The sequence below is a fragment of the Miscanthus floridulus genome, chromosome 7, assembly GCF_019320115.1.
Source record: "Miscanthus floridulus cultivar M001 chromosome 7, ASM1932011v1, whole genome shotgun sequence".
Lineage (NCBI taxonomy): Eukaryota > Viridiplantae > Streptophyta > Magnoliopsida > Poales > Poaceae > Miscanthus > Miscanthus floridulus.
Window position 1 is genome coordinate 107,645,475 of NC_089586.1, and position 21,212 is coordinate 107,666,686.

General features: G+C 47.3%; 2 protein-coding genes across 3 annotated transcripts; both read right to left on the minus strand.

Annotated features, from left to right (window-relative positions):
• Positions 1-6,942: 6,942 nt before the first annotated feature.
• Positions 6,943-8,191, minus strand: LOC136464181 (RING-H2 finger protein ATL80-like). The gene has a single exon (XM_066463140.1). It carries the CDS (start codon positions 8,075-8,077, stop codon positions 7,514-7,516), a length of 564 nt encoding a protein of 187 aa, XP_066319237.1. The 5' UTR covers positions 8,078-8,191; the 3' UTR covers positions 6,943-7,513.
• A 6,360-nt stretch (positions 8,192-14,551) lies between these two features.
• LOC136464182 (uncharacterized protein At4g15970-like) lies at positions 14,552-16,944 on the minus strand. 2 transcript variants are annotated; one of them, XM_066463142.1, is made up of 4 exons: positions 16,439-16,944; positions 15,456-15,816; positions 14,848-15,329; positions 14,552-14,632 (listed from the first exon to the last, which is right to left on the minus strand). In XM_066463142.1, exons 1-4 carry the CDS (start codon positions 16,720-16,722, stop codon positions 14,611-14,613), a joined length of 1,149 nt encoding a protein of 382 aa, XP_066319239.1. In that variant the 5' UTR covers positions 16,723-16,944; the 3' UTR covers positions 14,552-14,610. The 2 variants fall into 2 exon arrangements, with proteins under 2 accessions (XP_066319239.1, XP_066319238.1); XM_066463141.1 differs by having other exon boundaries at positions 15,456-15,821.
• Positions 16,945-21,212: the final 4,268 nt, after the last annotated feature.

Consider the following 21,212-nt stretch of genomic DNA (forward strand, 5'->3'; position numbering starts at 1 on the left):
AGCAACGCAGTACACGGCAGCAGCAGTCCGACCAACTTTCTTTAAGACGCTCTTTGAGAATGGACAGGAGGGAGAGGGAGCAGCGGCACGGCCAGCAGGCTTAGTCCAATCACATAACGCGCATGTCATACCGGCGAGGTAGGCGAGCTAATTGGCCAGAGACACTTTCGTTATTATTTTTAAACTAACAAACATCACATTGACACTCAAACATGCATACCAACATATTCACGATGTTCATAATCTGTTGATGATATGATTTTTCCAGTTTATATTTTATATTATTTTAACTTCCAAAAACTTATTTTCTAAAACAACTTTGTGCATGCACAAGTATAACTAAAGCTCTAAGGTTTTATTTGAGTCCACAAAACTAAGTCACACCAGATTCACTTATTGCTTCAAGTAAGTTTTAAATCAAAAATCTGAGAAACTCGTTTTCGCAAATTTTACATAAGCCTAAATCGTGGTGCTAAACAAGGTTGTAACACCAGGGTGTTACAAAGCCACTGCAATCAAATTAACCACGTTCGCAACTCCGTCGTGTAGCCCGCCAACTCCCCGACCCCACCTTGCTGTAAGTACCGCTGCACCGTGCCCTAATTTGGAGCTGCCGCTCCGCCAGGTCCTTAAGACCGGGTCGGTATGCGTCGTCGGCAAGCCACTTATCTAGAGTAGCTCGTGGCAATTGCTTGCACCGCTAGTCTTGCCTCCATCTGTGAATCACCCTGCGTACCTCGGTCGAAGCTCTACCACCGCCAAGCCTTTCTTGACGCGGCCGTGCCATCGCCGTGCGTCGCCGCACCATCCGTGCGCACGCGGCCAGCTCGGCTCGGGCCATCTCCAATCGAACCACCATCTCGATTGGTTCCATAGTGAGTCCCTTGAGCTCACTAGCTACCCCTTTTGCCCTAGCTTTGCTGCCATTCACCGGAACGCCACCGCCGTGGCTGTAGGGTCTCCGCCACCGTGGTCCGACATCGCTGCAGCGTCTCGGCTCACGCTTCCTTCACCAGGTGCTTCGTGTTCACTCCTAGGTAAGTGTCAGCTCCATAGTTAGGGCGGGGAAGGCTGATGTGGCCGGCGTAGCCATCGGTGCCAGTGCCTCTGCGCCGGTGCTCGAGGGAGGGTATTGCTGTTGTGAAGATAGAAAGTTCCGAGGGCGTAGCTGTAAGGGAGTAAACTAGCGGAACAGTGCGCTTAGCACTCGCGTGATTATAGAGTAGTCCAAGGGTGTTTTTGCATATTAACTGGCTCGCACGGGTCCTCCCTGTCGCGAGCCGTCATCGCCCTAGGTTGGGCCGCGCCCGTGTGGGCTATGTTGTGCGCTGCGCGTGCGCGCGTGTCGCGCCAGTTTGGGCCGAGCCGAAGCGCGTTGGGCCACGCGGTAGAATTGGGTTTTTCAAATTCTAGTGGAGTATGAATGTTTATTCAATAATAGTTTGAGCTGAACTTTGAAAAATAGTAGTAAATTCTATAGATGTCCAAAAATAGTAAAACCAAGTTTGTAGGTTTATAAAAATACCATCTATCTGTTAGTGTAGTTAGATTACAGTTAGCTGTGACAAGGGTAAGTTCATAAATTCAAACTAGACGAGCTTAATATTATATAGATTAATATTTGTAGGAATTTTTGTGTTAAATTAGTGATAGCTATAGCTATGAAAATTTTATAGTAGACTCACTAGATTATTATGTACTTATTGTAAATTTTGTAGCCCTAGAGTAAGTTGATAAATAGAGTAGCTATTATCCTTGTTTTATCATATATAGATTAAATCAGTATTAGAAGTAAGAATATATTTAGTTGTTGTGATAATGTATGTCCTGCTTCGTACTTGTTAGTGGTAACAGTAGGTAACTTAGTACCTTAGCCGGTAGCACTATCTAGTAGTTAGACAAATGTACTTTTATTTGAAGAGTTGTTGTTACCATATTACTAAGTATTGCATCGTCATTTTATACATGTAGATCACGGGTTGGTAGATTTCGTGCCCATGGATAAACAGGAGTATGAGGAAGTCATTGAGGAGTACGAGGAGGAGATCCTCGTGCAGGAAGGAGCCTCGGAGCCTTTTGGTGGTAACTTTGCTGACCCGTCGCCTGCCCAAGACAAGTCCCAGTGCATAACCCTTATTTTAGTGATCATTGAATATATATATGATGTGCATTTATGTACAGGTATTTTATGGAAACTACATGCATAAATATATCTACCTATGAGTCCTACTAGTACAGGTCGAGTAACTGCTATGCTCAGGATATCGGTAGCGTGAGTAACCTGCTGTTACCTATAAATAGGTGATAAATATGATCACTCATAGTAAAATATTGTAAAGGTAAATGGTGACCGGGTAGAGATGTGGTTTGGGTATTGGTGGGTGTAAGGGGTTGTGTCCTGCGGTGAATAGGGCATAGCTTGGTTACACTTTTTCCCTGTCCATGTCGATTAAGGCCCGGTCGTTGCATAAGGCATCATGGGCTAGTCACAGATTTATTATCCCGAGTACATACTTGGTTATGGACGCAGGAAAGACTCGTTGCTCTCTTGTCATGGATCCGGCTCTTTCCGATCCAACTGATTGGAAGCAAAGATGGTGAAGGTCCTTGCACCGCACTGAGTCCGGGACTCAGAAGTGGAGGCTTGAAGTCCAAGTTTGAACGGGAATCTAGACACCTAGGATAGAAGGGTGATGCGTTAGTTCTGCTTGTGCCTGGGGTACAAGCGGGGCGTGTATTTTTGGGGTACCCAGCTGGGGGCATTGATTCGTGAATCACCAGGCAATCTGGTACAGCTTGTTTCGTGTCTAGCACCGTAGTAAAAACTAAAAGATGGAAGATGATGAAATAGAACTAATTGATCAACTCTTGCTTGAAAGTAGAACATATGCTTACATAGAATGGATAGATAATAAATTAATACGGCTATTAATAATATCATAAGTAAGGACTCACTAATAGTATTACTTTCTGCTTAAAGAAAACCAGCAAACCATAAAGCATATCATATTTCTTAGAGTCGGGACATTATTCCCACTAGTTGGATAAGTCTTGCGAGTATATTGTGTACTCAGGGTTTATTTACCCCTGTTGCAGGTAATGCATGAGAAGTACCTTTGTGTTGAGGATTCTTCTTGTGGGCTCAGACGGATCATCGTCCCTTATCGCTAGATGTTTATTTTTAAATTTCGTTGTTTATTATTTCGCACTCTGATATTTGGTAATGTAATAATGTAATTTTTTAACTTCTGATGTATGAAATGGACAAGTATTGTAACTCGTTCTTATTATTGGATCCTTAGGGAAAATATAGATCTTTCGGGTTCTCCCTTGGGGTGTGCCCGACGGATACCGTCCGCTGTAGCTTGCTTTCGGGGTGTTTAGAGTCTGGTGGAAGACGAACACCTCCGTAAGCGTGTTATTTCGGGCGATTCTGCCACAGTTGGTACCAGAGCCAATAATAGTTACGAGTTTCATCACTTTTTTAAAAAAAAAACTTAAAAATTTGACCAACAAAAGTTTTGCGAAAAATAGGATACGATTACATTATGTAAATAAGTATAAGCCCTAGCAATATGGTCCATCTACGATAGCGGCACTGGTTTTATCTAATCGGTTTTTTTATAGGTACACTGACTTATGTTGCGTAAGAAATTGCTTAGTATACGAAAAGTAAGAATACGATATGCCGAAAATTTTACTAATGCTGCTCACGATCCTGGGCCTGAGAAACAGCCCAATTCCGAATTCTGCTGAGCGCATGCGCGACGGAAGGACTCCTGCCACCCAGGTCGTAGGGCCCTCCAAGGATTCGGACACCTGCCGTTGTCCCTCAAATCCTCAATAATGCCACATGCCATTTGCTCCGTCTCCATTCGGAGCGCAGCAGGGAGTGACTGCGAGGGAGATGTGATTTGACGCAAGCTCAGTGCTTGGGTCAAAACCATCCTCGCCGCTCCACAGTTGAGCCGAGTGAGTGGTTGAGGATTGACTCGAGCTAGTAATGCGCGCGCGCGGCAACACACACAAATAAGAACTCCCAGCACGCGACTCATGTGCGCACGCGCGCAGCCGCCTCTCCTCTCCCGGTGAAGCTTCCGTGCGCTCCGATGCACGGCGGCGCCCTTTCCACGGGCCTGTTTAGTTCCATTCCAAAACATCAAATTTTTCAAGATTTCTTGTTAAATCGAATCTTTGATACATACATAAAGTATTAAATATAAATAAAAAATAAAACTAATTACACAGTTTAGACGAAATCCACGAGACGAATCTTTTAAGCCTAATTAGATTATGATTGGACACTAATTACCAAATAACAACGAAAACGCTACCGTGCCTATTTTACCAAAAAAAACAAAAACACTACCGTGCCTATTTTACCAAAAATTTTGGAACTAAACTGAGCCCACGGCCGATCGACTTCGTTATCAGGACACGCTTTACCCGTCCGCGAGGAAGCATCCGGCGATATTGGAGCGCCCAGGAACGTTCAAGAAGATTTCGTTTTTAATTGCCACCAGATAGGCTCTGGAATTTTCTGAGACGCATCGATGAATAATATATCAACTCTTATCATCCACGATCCATGGTTGTTGGCTGGCAAAGCGCAAGGATCAGTGTGCAAAGGCGGCGTTTGGGCTCCAGCCAGACGCCTCAACAACAGGTCAACAGCCCCACTATGCTGTCAGTGCACTGCTGTGCCGTCCATAGATACGAAAGTGCAGACGAGGAGCTACAGAGTATGTTATCATTTCGATTAAACTAGCTCCCTGATTTGTCTTGCCAGCGTACCTCAGGTGCTCGGTTGGTTGACCCAAATACTCTACGACCACTGGCAAGTGGAAACTAGCAGGAGGGCCTCAGTGTTTTGTTGTGTGGTCCTTTTTGTTTGCTTGCGGCATACACATATTTTGTTAGGCCCTGTTTAGTTCCTCTCTAAAACGCTAAATTTTTCAAGATTTTCCGTCACATCGAATCTTTAGACGCATGCATGAAGCATTAAATATAAATAAAAAATAAAACTAATTACACAATTTAGACGAAATCCACGAGACGAATCTTTTAAGCATAATTAGATTATGATTGGACACTAATAGCCAAATAATAATAAAAACGCTACAGTAGCATTTTGCCAAATTTTTGGCAAACCAAACTGGCCCTTATTCAACTGCTAAACTAGTGTTGTGTGCTCACATCACATGCCTGCACTAGGTCTGCTGTTTGCACGGTGCATTGGCTTAGTTGGCTGAGCCACTTCATTGGAGGGTGGAGGGTGACCCGTGGAGGAGAGCTTGCGCTTGCGAGCGTGTGGTTGACTCCTTTAGACCCGAGACGTCGTAGTCAGGTACAGATTTCGTTCGATTCCGCGTTATGCTCTTCTTTGCAATAATGTTCTGCAGCCAAGATTCTTAGTTGTTTTTTTTTTCAAAAAAAAGGGAAGGCAAGAGATTGTCTTTCTCCTCGCGCTCGCCTTCTCCCCCGTCCTCCTTCTTCCTTCCCGCACCCATGACCCCATTCCCACTATCTTACCCTTCTCCCCAAACTTCGGCGCCTGTCTTCTTTTCCAACTCCGGCGAGCTTAAAAGAGAACGGCTTGGGGGAGGAAGGCCGATCAGGCGATGGGGATGGCGAGAGGCGGGCGGCCTTTGGGTCTTGGTGGTGGCGCAGGCGGCCGGGCCAGGTTAGGGTGGGGCGTCGCAGCGAGCTCGCCGGCGCCCTGCCCTAGGGTCAGGGAGGGCGGGAGCGGGGCGAGGACGAGGACGACGACGGCGGAGCTCGCCGTCACCCTAGGGTTAGGGGAGGGCAGGGCAGAGCGACAGGGGCGGGAGGTGGGCGACGCGGCTGCTGCTGGTGGGGCGGCGTGGGAGGAGTGGGGAGGAGAAAGGGCGCAAGGACGCGACCCGGGGGGGGGGGGGGGGGAGAGAGAACGCGCAGCCGGGGTCGAAGCGCGACGGGTCTCGGCTTAACGTCATCCCTAGGTTAGATGTATCTCACTTAGAGATACAACTTTAATATAAAAAGTACCTTCATTTGACAAACACGATATTATCTTTCTAATACGACAAGCGCTAGTATGCGATTATTATGCTGGTAAAATTTTATATTATTTTTTTGAGCATCTTAATGTTCTTAAATGGAAAACTAAAAACTATAAAGTTGTGATTTTTCTATGGTTCAGTCTTGTCATGCTACTCCCGATGGCATGACAAAATAATACTGTCGCGCAAACAGAAGTAACGTGACAAGGTTTTTTATGTGGCAGATGTTGCCGCTCGAGCATTGGTGCGATCAAAAGGGTCAACTCTGTAAAAAAAAGTACGGTTCTTATTAAAATATTAAATAAAAAAGTATGAAAATAGCTACAATGCACGGATCTGGTGAAGTAAAAAATAATCACTTCACCTGTTGTTAGTTTACTTTGAGAGAGAGATATATAACGGTTACTTACTACATTGCATGAATAAATGAGAGCCTAACTCCATCAAACGGGCCCTACCGAGAAATGATAAATGGGCCTACATATTTTTTGAAACAACAAATGGTGCCCAATGCAGAAAAGACGATACAACTTTGGGATGGAACAAATGGAAAAGATCAAATTCCCCGCAAAAAAAAATCCGCAAAGACAAAGGGAAATTGTTCAAATATCTTGATGACCAGCGTTTATATTATCCTGAAATACATATTGTGTATTGTCGTTTCTCTTCAACGTCGGCCAATTCAAACGAGCACTCCTGTCAGCTGCTTAATTAACGGTTAATTTCGTGATACGAATGGAGACTTGAATAAGAAGTATCAAGTTAACCCACATCTTCGTCACTGATGATGATTGTAGACTCTCCTGATTGCAACTAACTTCAAGCTTTTTATCATTGCACTGCACATATGTACAAATAAATTACAGGGACAATTTCTATCCATCAATCAGGCACACACATCTTATTGCAACAAACTTCAAGCTATTTATCATTGCACTGCACATATGTACAGATAAATTACAGGGACAATTTCTATCCATCAATCAGTCACACACATGAAGGGAGAGCCTGGTGCAAGCGGTAGAGTCCCGGGTTTGAGTCGTGGTCTCCTCATATTGCACAGGCGATGGTAAGGCTTGCCACTAACACCCTTCCCCAGACCCCGCACAGAGCGGGAGCTCTCTGCACTGGGTACGCCCTTTTTAGTAGGCACACACATCTTGATGCTTGTCCAGAACACTCCCCCAGTGAGGAGTGAGCTAATCACTACTCACACCTAAAAAGGAATGAAACCTACAAGGCTAAAAAACAAGTTCACCACTGAGCTTGCGCATTGGTTCAGTTCCTGTGTCGAGTGCACACGGCACTACTACGCCAAGAACGTCCGCCCCTCTGCGCTGCAGGGCGTGGGCGCCTTCCAGAGCGCGCTGATGCCGGCACCGGGGCGCGCGCCGCAACGGCGTCACCGCTCGCCGGGCGGCAGGACGGGCAGGAGGAGTGGGCGCGCAGCCACGTGTCGAGTGCGCACTGCACTACGCCAAGAACGTCGGCCCCTCTGCGCTGCAGGGCGTGGGCGCCTTCCAGAGCGCGCTGATGCCGGCGACACCGGGGCGCGCGCCGCAACGGCGGCACCGCTCGCCGGGCGGCAGCAGGTCGACGGCCAGCACCCGGCGGCAGGACGGGCAGGAGGAGTGCGCGCGCAGCCATGTGTCGACGCAGGCGGCGTGGAACGCGTGGCCGCACTGCGGTAGCACGCGCATGGCCTGTCCCTCCTCGAACTCGGCCAGGCAGATGGCGCACTCGTCGGCCCCTCCCTCCTCCGTCTCCTTGCTGCTGTCGGAGACGTACGTGACCGTCGGGAGCGAGCGCAGCACCTCCTTCTTGACGCCCTTGTTCGCGGCTTTCGCGCCCGGCTGCTGCGACCGGGACGACGCCGTGGCCCAGCGCCGCGAGCACGCGCACCGGGCGACGAGCCCCAGGCCGAGGACGCAGACGAGCGCGCAGAGCAGGCCGGCGAGGATGAGGATCATGTCCGAGTTGATGGAGTCCTCCGGCGAGCCCGAGCCCGCGGGCGCTTCGACGAGTATCCTCGCCATGGGTTTGCAGTGCACTGGCTGAGATGGCGGCGCGAGTGCTGTGTGCGCGCCGCTGTCGTTGGCTGATGCGGAGGCGGGAGGCTCTGGGCAGGCGGCGTGAGAAGTGTGTTGAAGGGGTTGGTTTGGCTGCCCTTTTATAGAGCGCGAGCGTTTGGCGCCAGGCGCCTGAATGTAGTTTATCGGTGACTTTTGTGGTCTTTGGATTTTGGAATAACAGCAGAAAAGAAACAGAGGGCTCACAGCATGTCAGTGAATCGAATGTGTAGTGGTTGAAGTAGCTGGGGGTTCCTTTTGGTTTAAATAGCCGTTCACCGTTTCAGAGCTTAATTTGGCACTCGCAATGCTCTCTTTCAGTACTTCTTTTAGCCATCTATAACTAGTGAAAGACTTTGGGGTGAGGTGACTTATAATCCTTTGAAAATTCTAGGAAAAATCACAAACATGTTTCTTTCAATAATATATATGAGCTTGAATTTTCATCCAACTATAAAAAATTCCTACCTCATTGCCTAATTTTAGTCTTTAGAAGCCACGAACCAAGCCCTAGCACAGCTCGTCCTTGGTTCGCTTCTCCGGAACCCTCCCTATTGTCCTAACTTTCTGCGTGCCTTGCCATCGTAATCCCAAATTCCTAATGCTGGCATGGCTTTCTCGGTTGGACTTCCATGGTAGGCTGAACACACCAGTTTTGTTCTGAACCATCCAATCATCAATCGAAAGCAATCGGAGCCGCTGAAAGAAGAAGCTATTATTGGGTGGCCGTGTGCAGCAAGGCTGTGCGTCCAACGATTTTGCACAAATCATTCACACCCTCTCTGATGTCCGGCGGCACTGCTAGCGTCGTGCCCCTTGCTTCCTCTATCGTTTTCTTCAGCAGCACACCACCATGCATCAGCCCTCTTGTCCTTCCTCTCTAGTTACTCACCTGCCGTCGCCGCCGCCATTTTTCACTGCTGCATCAATCCATTGTCTCCATCGATCGTTACCCCTCTTTCTTGAGTCTTGACACGGTGTCTTTGCCTTCTCCACCAATTGCTCTCCCTAAAACCCAAACGAAATGAAATCGATTCTTATCTTAGCATACAACATATTGGTTAGCTGCACCTTTTTATGGAGGGAAAAGATAAATGCCAGCGCCGCCGTGACCGCGAGCAAGATCTAAATTAAATCAAGGTACGTGCTACTGACATACACTAGCCGTCTCGACCGTGAAACAGATCTGGCAGAAAAAAGAAGCGTTTGCGAGCAAGGGACAGATGGCGTTCCGCGGAACCACACTCGCCGCACTTGGCCAAATGCGGGTACTACAGACACTTTCGGTCTCCTCCGGCTACCTGTCACTCGGCCATAGCCCGCATGTGCTGTTCCACTGACTGACCTACCGGCGCGCGGACGGCGGTGGTCACGTCCATTTCGAGCCCGCTCCCCGCGCCGAGACCTCCTCACGGCCGTTCTTTAGATTCGTCGTAGTACGTCGCCGCGCGTGGTCGGCGCACAGCCGGGGCCTCCAAACCGCACGCGCGGCACCAATGCGCTCCGAAAGCGGCCGGCACCTCGGCACTCGCCGCGCGCGGGATTGCCGTTTCCGTGACCCCGGAAAACAATTGCGGAATTGCGCGCGATTTGCTGCTGGCCTTACCGCGCCAGGAACGCCGGCAGCTGCCGAAACCGATGATGATCTGCATCTGCCCGTGAACGCCGCCGACGGGTGGCGCGTGTGCAGCGGCAGCGCAAGTGAAGTAGTGCGCGGTGACATGCGCACATCCGGGGACGGCCAGGGATGGACGGCCGTGTGCTCCTGCTCTCCGAGGACTTAGTTTACCTGGGGAGACGGGCTCGGGCAGGGATGGAAATGGAACCCGCCTTTTTCCGGGTTAGGCGACCCGACCTCCTCCCGCGACGCCGCGGCACTACCGGTCGAGGGAGCGAGCGTAGTGGCGAGGCAAAGCGGCCTCCACTACGCGCGGTCCGCACATGGATGGAGCCGCCCGGCAACCTTTCCCGCGCGGCACATGCGGATCACATGCCCCGGCGGTAATGCTGCTGCCTGTGCGATGCAACTGACGGCCGGCAGGGCAGGGCAGGGCAGGCCGCGGGCGGGTACGAGTACGACCGCAGCGGCAAGCGCACTGGTGGCCGGGACGGCGTACGTGTGGGTCTACTCTCGCGCGGGAGTGCTCGCGTGTGGTGATCTGTCGAGACGAGGCGGTTGGGTGGTTCGGGGACGTCGCCTTTTCGGCCTGAATCCGCATGTTCCGTGGCCTCGTCTTTCCTGCCTGCCTTTGCTCAAAGCGGTCAGAGCCGCGGCGACCTTTCAGTCCGCCGCCCGGAACGGTCTTCGTGGCCTGTTCAAGCGCGAGGCTATCACGTCTCAACCTCCCGTCTGCAGCTGCAATGCAGAGACGTGTTGGCGCTACTAAACCTAATCATCCGACGAAACAATGGCGACTTTTCTCGTTCCCTCGAACTCGGAACGGGAGAATTTTGGGCGACGTCTCTCCGGGCAGCAGAATTCATTCGTTTCGACGGACGGAACAATAAGAAACGGGTGGCATCCGAAATCGCAAGGACCAGGTGCAAGTGACGATCACTTCAGGCTCTTCTTCTCTCTCTAAGAAAAAAAGATGAACGCCCCCTTGCCCGGAACCGTCTGTATCAAGGATGAACGGCCAGGCCCCTTTTGCTCTTTAACAAAAGGGGGTCTCATGGTCCAAAGGTGGGTGGGAGTGTGAGACGCACAAGCGGCACAGCCATTCCATTACCTTCGGAATCCAATTGAGACGGTTGTCGCTGCTGGTACCTCATGTTAACGACGCCTTTGCTGCTTTCTCCTGGCCTTGGATCACGACCGGGCCGTGCGAATCGTAGCATGGACATGTCATCATATATATCCACAAAGATGGATCTATGCGATGGGAACGGGGCAGCCTGCGCGCACGTTACGTTGTACGCTGATCTCGACCGCACGGCGCTTTTCGTTACCACGTCGCGGCCTTGCGTATCAGAAAAACAACTTTGGAATGGCACGAGCTCAGAACGGGGACTGCCGACGTGGCTTCTCCACAGACATCAACACGCTGCTGGGCTTCACAGGATCACTGCAGACATCAAGGGTACTCGTAGTGTTTTTTCTTGGTTCAGTTGCCAAACACCTCTAAAAATCGTAAATAAAGGGGGGGGGGGGGGGGGGGGGGGGGTGGAGAGAGAGAGAGAGAGAGAGATGTCCAGATTTAGCTGGGTCATAGAATTTGAACATGTTTGATTTGGTTTATAGAAGGTGTTTGGATTTTGAAGTAGAAGCATGTTGTGTCCATGTCCCAGCTATATATGAATAGATTCAAATGGGGCCCAACTTTAAATCCGATATGATCCGGACTGGCAAAGCGTGAAAGGGCCTCTTCTAGGATAAAGAGTAAAGACACTGGTTTTATGATAAGATAAGGTTGGCTTAAGTGGGTGGCATGAGCGGGCGATTTTTATCTTTTCGTAGCCATCTGAACAGCAACCCTACCGACTGCAGTGTTCTGGTGGAAATGGCAGAAACATCTAGGAGACGATCACCCTGAACAAAGGTGATAGCAATTCAGGTTCGCCCACTGGATTCGTTAGTTGCTGAATCAGCAAGCCTGACTGGGAAGTCGATTAGCTGTTTCTTTTTAGGGAACGTATCTGGTGCACGGGGTGATTGGTTACGTTCCCTTCTTTTTATAGCCGACGTCGATTAGCTGAATTCATAATTCTTTGTAACACCCTGCCAGAAAAGACTAAGTTTTTGTGTTTGCCACTCTGGATTTAGTTTAACTTACCGTTCAGATTTGGTTCTTTTGATTCTCATCATACCTTGAGTAAATTGTTAGTGTCGAAGTAATGCCCAAACTGTTCGCAAAAAAAAAAAAAAGGTAATGCCGAAACTGAGAACAGTAGCACGACTGTGCCCAAAGAGCAACTGCGCTTCACGTATGCAATTTTCAGAGCATCAAGACGAGAAATCACTCGTCACCTGGAAAACGGGCCCAGAGGACTGCAACAGCCTTTCTGCATGCCAATTTGCAATAGCAGGTGACCACTCGCACTCGCTTGTCCCATGCTCAGCTTCCCCTTTAAAAGCTTTCTTCACTTTTGTTGCGCAACTTGCCTCTTGCGTTGTTACTACATAGATAAATCATCTACACTCGATGCAATTTGAAAGATTCAAATATGTATGCCTGCAATTCGAGACGAATCCTTTTAGAACCAAAACGTTGAGAACTTCAAATAATACAGGAGAGAGGACCGTTCTATCCACAGCTGATTTTCCAACGATGAGAGAGACAGCGTTAGCTAATGGTATCGAATTGGCAGAGTTGATACTAACCAGCTTTTCCTGAAAGAAAACATATTTTCCCATAAGCTAGCCAATTGGCAGTGTATCCAGGCAATTTAAACCAACTATTTATCTTGTAGAATAAAGATCCTAAGGTCTTTGCAAAAAAGAAAAATAATGGCAATGGTTGCGCCTCTGCTTTAGACTAGGGAAGTCCAATATTTATGTAATATAATATCCCACATTAGTATAGAATAAGGGACAATTTCCAATCCTATTACACTGTTCTGATATCAACAGAAGAACATCAGGTGGACATAATGCTTCACCAGGTTACCTTTCTCCATGAACACATTGTTTGGAAGACTCTGAAACCCAAGCCAAGAACTGTGCCAGCTACCCTCTAGCCACCAGAACCAGGAGTCTTTCCTGTTGGGATCTTCCTGACCCTGCCTGTTGTCCACTGTGTCGATGACATTACTAGGATTTGTTGGTCCTTTGTTGTATTCAAAGTGGGCGCTTAAGTGAAGGACCCAAACAAAATCCCTCTCAAGTGTATCTACAGATTACTGAGCCATCCGAGGGTGGACAATTTGATATTGAAGTTCCCTCACACAAGAGGCACAGGGGGTTCAAAAGAACGAGGGAGTACGTTTTGTACATCCATGTTGATATCATCGAAGACCTGAGATTTTACGAGTTTGGTTTCAGATGAGCTAGAAGCAGAGGGGAGAGTGCATTGAAGAAATTTCAGTGGGAGAGGCATGTGTCTGATGGAGAATACCAAGTCTCCAGTGGTGGATGTCTGCAGAGCCTAGCAGGATTTCACATAGAAGGGTTGGAGGATGGATCACGAGTGGATGGTACAAGGGAGTCATCCAGGCAAAGGCTAAGCAACAGGGAGAGGGAGGGAATGCCTGATCACTTGACCACTGAGGAGGAGAAGGGGATTATTGCTGGTTTTGCAAGGGTTGACACAAGTACGAGTCATCCCCGTAGAAAGGCCCGTTACCAAGACGGTGTTGACGGCCCTAATAAGTGGGGGAGCCCTTGCAAGGAAAGCACTTCGTTGAAGAACTAGTATGGGAGACCTGATATCCTGATCAAGACCAAATGCGAAGAGTTGCCCTTTTCCGTCTGCTGAGATTGCGCTGAGGCCATCAGAATCGATCCTGAAATATGGTTTCAGATTCCAGAGAAGGCATAAAACATGCATGTCTTTGGAGGATTTATCTGGTCCCTACTCCTTATGTGATGACAGTGTCACTTCCTGAAGAACCTGGGGGTATTGAGATCAAGTCCTCTGAGTGAAATCCTCCTAGTTCTGCAGACAAGTCCTCTGAGCTGGTTCCTACCCTAGGTACCCTTGACCCCAAAGTCTGAAACCTTGCAACCATTTTCAAACAACGCATGAGTGGCCGCTGATCCATGTAGATAATGGCTACATAATTGGCAGCATTGGTTAACGGCATCGAATTCGCAGAGTTGATACTTGATGTTTGATTACGCACCATCTGTTCCTGAAAGAGAAATATTTGTCTGTAAGCTACTAGCCAATTGACAATGTACATGCAATTTAAACTAACTATTTATTTTGTAGACTAAAGATCCTAAGGTCTTTGTAAAAAATAAAAATAATGGCAAGGGTTCTGCCTCTGTTTTATATTATGGGAGTCAAATATTTATAGAATATTCCCATTAGGGTGGAGTAAGGCACGATTTCGAGTACTATTACACTGTTGCAATATGAACCAAAGACACATCAGGTAAACATCAGGTTTACCTTTCTCCATGACCACACTGTTTGGAAAAACAATATCATTCTTAATTATGTGCACCACTTAAAGCATGCTTAAATAAATCCAATCAAAGAATCTTATAAATCATAATCATGCTCTCCAATTGTTTCAAGCGTTAAACTAGTATGTGGCATAGATTTTCATTCTCTTTCAGTGTCCCTCATTGTTGCGACCCCGGGGTCTCAGGGCCCGGTCCATTCTCAGCCACTGGCCCTCCTAACCTTCTACAGGATCCAAAGTTTACGACTGTAAGTTCATACCTACACACGGAAATGTTGATTTCGACCTACAGCATACTATACATGAAACAGAAGGAAATGGATAGTAAGCAAGAAAACCAACCTTTGAAGTGTTTGTTTTCAAAAGCACATGTTCAAAAGTTGACATGTTTTGCAGTATTGAAATGCTTGTCTTCTTCCACTGTACAATCCTCATGGGCTTAGTAACGAAAGACTGCAAATAAATTCAAGTGTGATCAGAGTGCCATCACAAGAAAGAAAATTGACACAAGACAAGCTGTACTTCATTGAATCACAAAATGATTTTGGTTGAAAGAATATTCAGAGTCTAGCATGTCTTCGTAATTTTCTACTCCTTAGTAATATAAGCCAGGGTTCACCGGATCTTTAAAAAAAATATTCACACTCAAATCCATGGAGGCATCATACCTGCAATTTTGTGGTACCCTCCATGACAATGGCCTGAATTGTTTTAAGCTTGGTGGCATCGACATATAGCTACTCCAGTCTTCCATCATGATTCTTAGGTCATGGATCTTGCTCTGCAGTCCAATACAACAGTTCGCATGCATGGTGCAAACCTTGTTTAAATCTCTGCTTGGCTCACAAATGCCGCCGAAGTACGTAGTACTTAAGAACTTAATTGTCAGACCAATGTCTGTGGTGTAAGGATCATGCTTTATAAAATTAAATACATCCTGATCATGGTACCCAGGATATCTAAATCGGGAAGAATACCAAAACTTGTAAAACTCTATGCTTTGATCGTTTGACTTCACATAGTTGAATCCTCCATTGGCTATGTTCCTCAAGTCAGTCGCATTCCCTACGTAGTGATCACATGCAATCTGAAAGTCTCCATCACTATAAAACAGGGGAAATGGATTGCGGAACCACATGATATCAGCATCCTGAAATACAGAGGGGAAGCAGTAGTTTATATCAGATAAAACTACCAATAAGAAACTCACACTGAATAATTCAAAAGCTGAAAACTAATGCATTAGAACAGCAGGGACGTAAAGGTATAAATTTACCGAGAAAACAAAGCTGTAACCTTTTTCAAGCACTAGCCGCAAGAAATCCAGCCTTTTCCACATCATTTCCAGATACCCAGTTGTCTGAAACCTCTTCTCTTGAGAAAAATCCACATCCTTGGTTGGAAGAGCAAAGCAGTAGGGATGGATCTTGACACATTGTTCATACGCCTTCAAATCAAATGCTACTATCACAAGATGCCTCAAGAGTGAACTAGTTCCAACACCACGCCGAAAACTATCAATGAAAAGATCTATCACTGAGCCCGGCGAAGCCCATGCAGCATTGAGGGTCGTCAGTATTATGGTCTTATTGTCCATGGAAGCCTCCTGCAGAACAAGTTCTAGTCTGAGATCTTCGCTGTCCTACAACAACAATTATGCTGATTGAGAATTGAGATACCAAGTTACAAGCTCTGCCTCATGACTGAACTTGATATCATATCAATCAGGAGGCGAAAATTGGGAGTAACTGCTTGACTGGAGCATAAGAGTAACAACCACATCAAGTTTATTTCTGACATAACAAAAGGATCTTATTTTAGGTCAGAGCATAAGAGATCATGCACAAGTGTGCACCAGAAATGCACTCATGTATTTAATTTGACAACATGACACAAGACAAGCCATTGGTACTTGTTTATTCCACTCAGCTGAGAAGTAGGCTTAGAAAATCAAGTATCATAAAAAACGACCAGTTTGTCCAACAAGGCAACAAATCTCAAATATGTTAACCTATCAGCAATCATTGCATGATCTTAAAGGGAACCCACCAAAACACCACTATATCAGGTTCAGGGATGCAGGAATTGCAGTCTCAGGTACGAAACTAGCACGATTAGGAATATTGAGAGCGCATTTCGGGCATAAGCAGCAAGCATGAAAACACCTATAGCAAGCACAAGGAATAACTCAGATCACTAGAATACTGTCAAACATAGAATAAAATTTAACAAAGGTAACAAAGAGGAGGCAAACCCCACCAGATCGCCGGTGGGGAAGGGATCGAAGTCGCCGTCATCCTCGGGGACCTGAACCGGAGGAAGCGGCGGCGCAGGCAATAAGGGCCGGTGCACACGCGGGACATGGATAGGCTTCGTGCTCTCCACGGCGGCGCGGTAAAGCACGGCGCAGGGCAGCGCCACTGCGGCCGCGAGGAGGAGCGCCGCCGCCGCTCGCCGTAAAGCCGCAGACGCGTGCGAAGGCGGCAGCGGCAGCGGCAGCGGCGAGCGTCCCCCGAAGCCGCGCAGGGATGTGACGGAGGCATGGGTCGGGTTTTGGCGCGACGGCCTCGCCATTGCAGGCAGGCGTGGGCGGGGGCGGTCAGTGTCAGCCTGTCACCGACGGCACGACGCTGAGGCCAGGGCTTAAAGACGAGACGCCGTGACCGAGCGAGTGTAAGCAGGCAGTGGAAGTGAGGAAGAATAGCAATTAACAAGAGGCACGAATCGGGCGAAGGATGAGTTCTTAGCGATGCAAGGAAGAGTGCTTGGATTATAATAATTTATTCATAATTTTTGTTATCCTCTCCTTTTTTCCTCTCGGGTTACATGTATCAGATGCACACGGCTTCTTGCCAGCTGTTGTGCTCACTCTCACTCGGGTCCATGGACATGATTGTGGCCTGCGTCTTCTTTGATGCGGCCCAAGCTCTGCGTGAATGTGCTCGTCATCTTCAGGCTGGCCATCGTCGATCATGATCTCCTTCAGACTTGTGGCTGCAATAGCACGGTTGCTGACATCCCCTCCTTGATAAGGACCTGCTTGCCCCAAGCAGGTGCTCGAGGAAAGCGTTGACGTAGAGTCTCCATATCTTCCCAGGTCGCCATAGTCGACGGCATGCCCGACCACTGGATGAGAGCTTGAATACGAACATCAGTGCTGACCTTGACGACGCGTTTCGGCACAGCTAGCTTCAATTGGGATACATGGAACACCGGATGTATAGATGAACAATCCGGTAACTTCAGCTTGTAGGCCACTGATCCGATTTTGTCAATGATTGAAAAGAACCGTTCAGTACGGCTCTTGTCAGCTCGAGTCTTCATACGGTTTTTGGCACAGCCCAACTGATGATGAATCAAAGACTGCATTGCTGATTTCTGTTGCGGACAATCATCTAGAGCGTCCACTGAACAAGCTGAAGAGGAATCAATGCCCAATTGTCTGGCTGACTGTCCATACAGAGCCTCAAACAGCGAGCGGTTGAGCGTCGAATGCCATGTCGTGTTGTACCAGAACTCCGCGAGGTGAAGCCAGTCAAACCATTTGCCCAGAGCTGCATTGGCAAAACAGCGGAGGAAAGTCTCCATACACTGATTGACACGCTCCGTTTGCCCATCCGATTGCGGGTGGTATGCTAAACTGATCCGCAAGTCCACGCCTGCTAAGCGAAACAACTCACACCAGAATTTACTAGTAAAAATCCGATCTCGGTCTGACACCAAAGCTTGAGGTAGACCATGGAGGTGATATATGTGCTGCATGAACTGCTTGGCTACAGACAATGCTGTAAATGGATGCCTCAATGCCACAAAATGACTATATTTGAAAAATAAGTCAACCACAACCATAATACAGTTGTATCCATGAGATGGTGGTAAGCCTTCCACGAAATTCAAGGATATAACTTGCCAAGCAGTAGAAGGAGTTTCCAGGGGTTGCAACAAACCTAGGTATTTAACTCGCTCCGGTTTAGCTTGCTGGCATGTCGAGCAGCTCTGGACAAAGTCAGTGATATGCTTCTTCATACCTGGCCAGGCGAAGAACGATTGAATACGCTTCACAGTAGCTGGAACGCCAGAATGGCCTCCTACCGAGGAACTGTGCAAAGCCTGAATCAATTGGCGTTGTAACGCAGCGTTATTGCCAACCCAGATGCGGTTCTTGTACTTGAGGAGCCCCTTGTCCACTGTGAAGTTGGGAACTGTATTAGGAGAGGATGCCAATTTGGTAAGCAAGGTCGTGGCTTGTGTATCGCACTGATAGCCCACAATAATGTCAGCAGACCACTCAGGTGTGAGCACAGATATGGCACAACAAGTTTCATGTTGATGGACTCTGCGAGACAAGGAATCGGCAGCATTATTCTCTATTCCCTTCTTGTACACAATGTGGTACTGTAACCCCAGTAATTTGGTGAACACGCGTTGTTGCCAACTGTGTGTAGCTGCTGATCATTAAGATGAATTAAAGCCTTTTGATCAGTGTAAATGATGAACTCGGCCAATTATAGGTAAGACCGCCACTGATCGACTGCGATTAATATGGCCAAATACTCTTTTTCATATGTTGAAAGACCTTGATTCTTGGTGCCCAACGGCTTACTAACATAAGCGAGTGGATGGCCATTCTGCAAAAGTACAGCTCCGACACCCGTTTGACATGCGTCAGTTTCAATAGCGAAGACTTGGGAAAATCAGGAATCCCGAGAACAGGAGCAGAACAGAGAGCTTGCTTCAGTGTATCGAAAGACAGTTGATGCTCTGATGTCCAGACATATATGGTATGTTTCTTGAGCAAGTTGGTAAGGGGCTTGGCAATCACTATGAAATTTCACAAATTTCCTATAGAACCCGATGAGGCCTAGAAATCCACGAAGCTCGCGGACATTAGATGGTTGTGGCCACTCTTGTACTGCTATGACTTTAGCAGGGTCAGTATGAACGCCACCATCCTTCAGAACGTGTCCCAAGTAATGTATCTCTTGCTTCGCAAAGTGGCACTTCTTAAGTTTAACAACCCAGTGATCTTTAGCTAGCAAAGTAAGCACTTGCTGCAAGTGGCTCAGATGATCTTCATAGGATGAACTGTATTCGAGAATGTCATCAAAGAATATGATCACACATTTGCGAAGCAGAGGGCTGAGAGTACCATTCATGGCACCTTGAAAAGTTCCCGGTGCACCAGAAAGACCGAAGGGAACCACTGTGAATTCATAATGTCCCGCATGAGTGGAGAAGGCAGTCTTATGCTCTTGGCCTGGTTGTAAACGGATCTGATCATAACCGTAATACAGGTCCAATATGGAGAACTATTTTGCTTGTCCAAGCTCATCCACTAACTGATCAAATACAGGAATGGGATACACAGACTTGACTATTAATGCATTGAGATAACGATAGTCAACACAAAAACGCCACGAACCATCTTTCTTGCGCACAAGCAACACTGGAGAAGAGAATGAAGATGAACTGGGCTGAATTAATCCTTGTGCCAGCATTGTTTGCACTTGACTGTCAATTTCATCTTTTAATTGAGGTGGGTACCGGTAAGCCCTTATATTGACTTGTGTAGCACCATTGATCAGAGGTATGGCATGGTCACAGGCACGCTTCGGTGGTAGACTATCAGGCACTGTGAACACTGACAAAAAGGCATCTAGAATCTACTGAATGTCATGGGGCCACGCAACTTGCCCATTAGAAGAAGACTAAATCTCCCCAGAAAAGAGTTGGAAAACCATCTCAGGTGCTTTTGTGGTAGATAACCCATGAAGGACTAACTGGTGACCATCATAGGGCAGAGTAATCCACTTAGCCTTCCAATGGATTTCCATAGGGCTAAACCGCTCGAGCCAATCCATACCCAATATCAAGTCATAAGAATCCAGTTGAAGAATGCGCAGATCATGTGCAAAAGAATGACCCTGCAAAGTAAACTGGCAGTCTTGGATTACTGAGGTGCATCCCATCAGTTGCCCATTAGCGATCTTCGTAGTGGCCTTTAGAGGTACCCGACACAGCTGAGGTAATTGGTCAGCAATTGAAGCAGCAAAAAATGAAGAGCTCCCTGAGTCTAACAGTACGACAATAGGAAGGCCCTGAATAATACCGTGGAACCGAATGGTGCGGTGGCTATGTGATCTCATCCTGGCTTCATGAGACAAGGCTAGCATTAACTGCGCATCAGAATCTTCTGCATCATCAGTAGATTTCTCAATGCTGAAGAAATCCCACACTTCCTGCATCGCTTGCAATGACACAGTAGTTGCACATTTGTGGTCCCTCGTCCATTTTTCAGCACAGACTTCACATAAGCCTCTAGCACGACGATAGGCTCAAAGGGTAGATAGCTTGTCATCGAAGCTCTTGAGTGAGGTCTTTTCAGGTAATGGCTTGTCAGCTGCATTTGGCTGTGGTAGAATCGCTGAAATAACACACCTTCGGAGGCGCTCGTCTTCCACCAGACACTAAGCACCCTGAGAGCGAGCTACATCGGGCGGATTCCATCGAGCACACCCCAAGGGAGAGCTCAAATAATTCATATTTTTCCTTCAGGATCCAATAATGAGAACGAGTTTATCTTACTTAGTCCATTTCATACAACCAGAGTTTTTAGAAAGACATTATTACATACCAAGTTCAGAGTGCGGAAATTAAACAATGGAATAAAAATAAACATCTATCAATAATATACAAGAATCCATCTATGCCCACCAGAAGAATCATTCACACAATGGCTACTCCTTAAGCTGCACCTACAACAGGGGTAAATAAACCCTGAGTACACAATGTACTCGCAAGACTTATCCGACTAGTGAGAATAATTTCCCGACTCAAAGAGATATGATAAGCTTTATGGTTTGGTGGGTTTCCTTTTTGTGGAAAGCAATACCAATAGTAAATCCTTATGTATGTTTATTATTAGCAGTCATGATTAGTTCATTATCTAACCATTCTATATAAGCATCTGTTCTACTTTTAAGCAAGAGTTGAGCAAACAGTTCTATTTCACCACCGTTCATATTCTAGTTCT

Bases quoted from the DNA above. Each gene is read 5' to 3' on its own strand.
- LOC136464181 (XM_066463140.1), bottom strand. From the start codon at position 8,077: ATGGCGAGGATACTCGTCGAAGCGCCCGCGGGCTCGGGCTCGCCGGAG.
- LOC136464182 (XM_066463141.1), bottom strand. From the start codon at position 16,753: ATGGCGAGGCCGTCGCGCCAAAACCCGACCCATGCCTCCGTCACATCC. The intron at 15,822-16,438 runs GTGGGGTTTGCC...TTGTTGTTGTAG, and splicing joins CCTTCCCCACCGGCGATCTG to GACAGCGAAGATCTCAGACT. The intron at 15,330-15,455 runs GTAAATTTATAC...TCTGTATTTCAG, and splicing joins GTTACAGCTTTGTTTTCTCG to GATGCTGATATCATGTGGTT.